The sequence below is a fragment of the Cariama cristata genome, unplaced genomic scaffold (assembly GCF_000690535.1).
Source record: "Cariama cristata isolate BGI_N322 unplaced genomic scaffold, ASM69053v1 scaffold20337, whole genome shotgun sequence".
NCBI classification, from domain to species: Eukaryota; Metazoa; Chordata; class Aves; order Cariamiformes; family Cariamidae; genus Cariama; species Cariama cristata.
In genome coordinates this window covers 3,510-8,354 of record NW_009625172.1, presented here as the reverse complement: position 1 = coordinate 8,354, position 4,845 = coordinate 3,510, and the positions used below count along the sequence as shown (strand labels likewise).

The following is a 4,845-nucleotide window of genomic DNA, read 5'->3' as shown; positions in this document are numbered from 1 at the left end:
CGAGTTGCGGTCAACTGTCCTGGCCGTGCTCCCTCCCAGCTCCTTGTGCCTGTCCTCGCTGGCAGGACCTGGGAAACTGCAAAGTCCTTGACTTGGGGTGAGCACTGCTGAGCAACAGCTGAAACATCCAGGTGTGACCAACGTTATCCTTGTACTAGATCCAAAACACAGCACTGTACCAGCTATGAGGAAGAAAATTAACTCTATCCCAGCCCAAACCAGGACAATCCCTCTATTTTGGGGATTGCTCCAAGCACTCTCCATCCCTTCCCGGGGAGGACATGCAGGCTGGGGCAGGACCAGGCAGGGACCCGTGGCCACCAGCCCCTCTGTGTCACCCTGCAGCGATGCCCAGCCACCGTGTCCCCCCCGAAGGAGATGCTGCCACCGCGGGGCAGGCGCTGCCGGGCCGTTAATGATTTGCAGGATGACGTGGGGACTAAAGGCCTTTCCAAGGGTCACTGCCGGGAAGGCACGTGGAATCACAGCCGCCCTTGCCCGGCATCGCCCAGCCCCACCACCGGCAAGATGGTGTCTCTGACTGACTTCCAGCGTAAGCGGGTGGGCAGGGTGGCCGTGTCCCGGTGGCGATGCCCATCCCTGTGGGACCAGGGCACACTGTGGGGATGCTCCACAGCACCGAGTCAGGGCTGGAAGCTGCTGGCTGGGGTCGTTGGGGCAGGGAGAGGGTGCAATGGCAAGCCCCATCCTGGGGCAGAGGGATACGGTGGGAGCCCTGCCGGGACATGGGGACCAGGCCAGGCTGTGCGTGGGCACCAGCACGCAGTTTGCCCTCACCGACTGCCCCGGGTCTGCATCGGGAACAGCAACTGGGGAGGTGCCTGGCTCATCCGGAGAGCATCTCCAGCCTCCCCCACCAGCTGCCTGCACCGATGCTCTTCGTGCCACCGTTCAGAAAAATGCTGGAGATGGTCTCCCCATTTATTTTTGCTTTGTGGGTTATTCTTTATCTGGAAGCCCAGAGGGGTTTCCAGGGTACTGACAGCCTCCCCAAGGCTTGGGCAGGTGGAAAGGCTGTTTCTAAGTTTTGAAGACAAATTCAAAGCACATTTCTGGGAGGGAACGAGCCAGGAAGGTGCTGAGGAGCGTGACTGCAGCCCAAGGTGGGACCTGAGCTGTGTGCCTGAGCCTCCCCCTCAGCCCTCCTGTCCTCCGCAGGCATCGGTGTGGGGCTGGTTGGCTTCGGCCTCTTCTTCATCCTTTTTGGGATGCTCTTGTACTTCGACTCGGTGCTCCTGGCCTTCGGGAACGTGAGTACAGTGGGGCCAGGGCTCCCCGCAGCAGGCGCTGATGCCCAGGATGAAGCAAAGGGTCTGTCTGGGCAGGGCTTCTCTGACCTTCTCCCCCTCATCCTCCCAGATCCTCTTCCTCTCTGGCTTGGTCTTCATCATTGGCTTCAGGAGGACCTTCACCTTCTTCTTCCAACGGCCAAAGCTGAAGGGCACCAGCTTCTTTTTCGGGGGGGTCCTCGTTGTTCTCATGCGGTGGCCTCTCCTGGGCATGCTGCTGGAGGCTTACGGCTTCATCACCCTCTTCAGGTCTGTCCCACAGTGCCCAGCCATCCCAGCATTGCGTGGGTGCCCTGGGCCGGAGAGTGGGAGCTGGGTGATCCTCGTGCCCTGCAGCCCTGGGCAAAGCCCTCGCTGCTCCCCATGGCAAAATCCTGGCACAGAGCTTAACAGAGTTGTTTGTTTTGATACAGGAGTTTTTTCCCAGTGGCTTTTGGGTTTTTGGCCTCGCTGGCAAACATCCCCGTGCTGAGCAAGGTGAGCAGGGCGCTGGGCACGGTTTGCAGGGGTCAATGTGACCCTTGGGGTTTGCGGTCCCTGGGTGATATCAATCCCAATCGCCGTGGTTAGGACCAGACAGGAAAGGTCACCGCGGTCTTTCCACAGCCCCCTGAGGATGCACTGGAGGATTTTCCTGCTAATCAGGATCTGTCCCTGTTGCAGCTCTTGCAGAAGGTGGGAGACAGCAGCTCCATGGTGTGACCTACAAGATGGACTGAATCGCTGGAGATGGGACGGCCCGAGCGAGCCCTGGGTCTGGCTCTCCCGCAGTGAGCAGTTGCCTCTCGCAGCCCCAGGACCCTCGGCACCGGCCGGAGTCACCTGCGGGGATGGTGCCTCTCTCCCCACGGGGCTCCCACGAGCTGCTCCTGAGCGAGGCTCCGGGGACCAAACGCTGTGCCAGACAGGCTTCTGGAATTATTAATGTTATTTTATTCTTTTTCTCTTCCCCTGTTGAAAGATTTGATTAAAAAGTATGTCTAAGTCCGAACTCAGACTGTGCTCCTTTCCCGTGGCTCAGGGCTTGCCCCAGCTCTGGCACGTCATAGTGTCACCAAGAGGCACCGTGGCCATGGCAGGAGATGCCACAAGGACTTTCCCATGGCCACGACTGGAGGTGACACGGGGACCTTCCCACGGCCATGGCTGGAGGTGGCATGGGGACCTTCTGGTGGAGGTGGCCCCCACTTGCCCTGGCCACAAGCTCCAGCCAGCTTGGGCATCCTTGGCTCGCAGGCAGCAGCCATGGTACTGCCTTCCCACGCGTCCCGCAGGGATGTGGGCTGCGGAGAGCAGAGCCCGGGAAGCCACGGGAGAGGGCAGGGAAGGTTAGGAAAACATCCATTAAACCACATTAACATTTCATGACCTGATCGGAGGAGAGTAAATCACCCTGTTCAAATTCAGTGACCATGAAAAAGCAAATGACATCTGGGGTTATTAATTAATTGAGAGATGCTGGGGTGGGAGTTACAGTGCTGATATCTCTGAGTATTATGGGTCGGGACTCACATTTCCCACAGACCTGTTTCCTGTGGGATGAGGCCAGGACAGAACAGAGCTGGACCCGCTGGCTGCTGCCTGGCAGGATGGAGCTGGTAGGAGCTACGGCGGTGGTGGGCACCGGCACAGCTCTGCTGGGCTTTGAGCCAGGGGAACATCTCCAGAACCTGATGCCCGCCTCAATGCCAGTATGGGTGCTGGGGGGGCTGGCTGCCTACCCATGACCTGGACATCTGCACGGCTCCGAGGGAGCCTGCTGAGATCCACACCTTACACCCCAGAGAGGGATCCAGCTCCATCCACTGCGTTCAAAGTGCCTTTTCATATGCCGCACATCCTCATGGCCCCAGCACACCTTCTGGGAGGGCAACGGGAAGCTGCTGCTTTCCAGCCTGTTTCTGTAGGGACAGAAAGGGGCTGTTTTGGCCAGCTGCTGGGGGCCCCATCCCATCGCATCGCATCGCATCGCATCGCCCACCACATTGCCTCTGTGCCCTCTCTGCAGCTAATTTGGCCTCAAGAACTGTTCTAACCCAGGTACATCAGGTGCTTTTAAACCCTGATTGAGGCAGGGCCTGTGTTGCTGGATGCTCTGCGGGACGAGCATCCCCCGGTGCAAGGGGCCGACTGCTTGTGGGGAGACCTTCATGGCAGGCAGGAATCTGAGGACAGCACAGAGCTCTCACAGCTTAACGTCAGATGGTTTTAAAGGAGCTATTTTGTTCAGGCTGCAGAAACTCCTCTCCCCAGGAGCGCAGCCAGCACTGCCGGAGAACTGGTTGGATAACTCAGCGGGTCTGCGATCGGAGACACAAGCTCAATGGATGCGAGCCAGGTTTCTATAAACACTTGGGAAGCTGGGTGCAAGCAGGAGTTTAATTAAACCAAGGCAATCACATCAAAGCTGGTCCCTGTGCAGATACCCTTCTTAACTTGCAAGAATTAATTAATGAGTTTGAGTTAAACCTGTTTCCTCTTGATTGAAGGGCAGCCTGATTGAGTCGGTGGCTGTGCCTGTTGGCACCTAGCAGGTACTGCCCTGGTGCCCAGGTTTGCGGTGGGTTTGTACCAGGGGAAAGCAGAGCTGGAAACTGCTCTGACTGCTCAGCTGATGTGGGGTAACTCATTTGGGCACCCAAAACCCAGCCCCAGCAGCAGCCAGGCTGAGCCCTGCATTACAGAGGACAAGCTCCCCAGCAAGTATAAATCAGGGCAGCCCCCCTTAAAGCTGGCTATGGTTGCTCTGTATCCCTGGGGAGGCTGGCTCAGGGGAAGCTGCTCCCTTGTTGCTGGTTTTGTGGGGCTGCCTTTATTTTGGGTGTGGATTGCAGCAGAAGGCTCTCGAGAAGGGGAAAAGAAGCGCTAGCAGCGTCCTGGCATCAGCTTGGCTGCGGGCAGGTGGAAGGTAGAGGTGAGTCTGGCTCTGCTGGTACCAGGGCCAGCTCTGATGATAAAGTGGAGATGGGTTTGGAGCAGAGCGAGAGCCGGGCAGCTGCTTGGGAAGGAGGGATGGGAGAGGATGCATGGGCTTGGGCATGGTGTGGGTAAGTGAGGGCTGCAGCCTGCCTAATGCCTATCTGTGATTCCTATCTTTGCTGAAAATTCCCACTTCGGCTGCAGAGCAACTTTTCCTGGTCAGGCTTCATCTTTAGGGCTTCACCAGAAGAAAGACGAATGGTGCTAGAGACGTCGTGTGCAGGATAAGGTGATTCCCACTCTTTAATGTCCCCATCCCTGTGGCAGCAAGCGTGGATGAGCAGGGTGTGTGCCCCGGATGCTGTAAGGTGCTGTCACTTCACTCTGCTGGGAAAAACCAAGGCAGGATAGAGCATCGTCCCTGGGTGGGTGGCAGAGAGGGATGCTTCCCACCAGGCTCCAAGGTGCCCCAGGGAAGGGCTGTGAGCTGCCCCTGGGATGGAGCAGGCAGCACAAGCCGGAGCTGCTCTCCCCAGCCTGTGTTTCTGAAGCTTATTGCAGGGAAATGTTTTCCTTCTGGTTCAGTAAATTGTTATTTCAGTGTGCCCTGCCAGAG

At 57.8% G+C, this 4,845-nt stretch overlaps 1 protein-coding gene across 1 annotated transcript; it reads left to right on the top strand.

The window, feature by feature from the left end:
- Positions 1 to 528: 528 nt before the first annotated feature.
- Positions 529 to 2,012, top strand: GOLT1A (golgi transport 1A). Its single transcript, XM_009703517.1, has 5 exons — positions 529 to 553; positions 1,180 to 1,271; positions 1,381 to 1,559; positions 1,724 to 1,787; positions 1,974 to 2,012. The coding sequence occupies exons 1-5, from the start codon at positions 529 to 531 to the stop codon at positions 2,010 to 2,012; spliced, it is 399 nt and encodes a 132-aa protein (XP_009701819.1).
- The last annotated feature ends 2,833 nt before the right edge of the window (positions 2,013 to 4,845 follow it).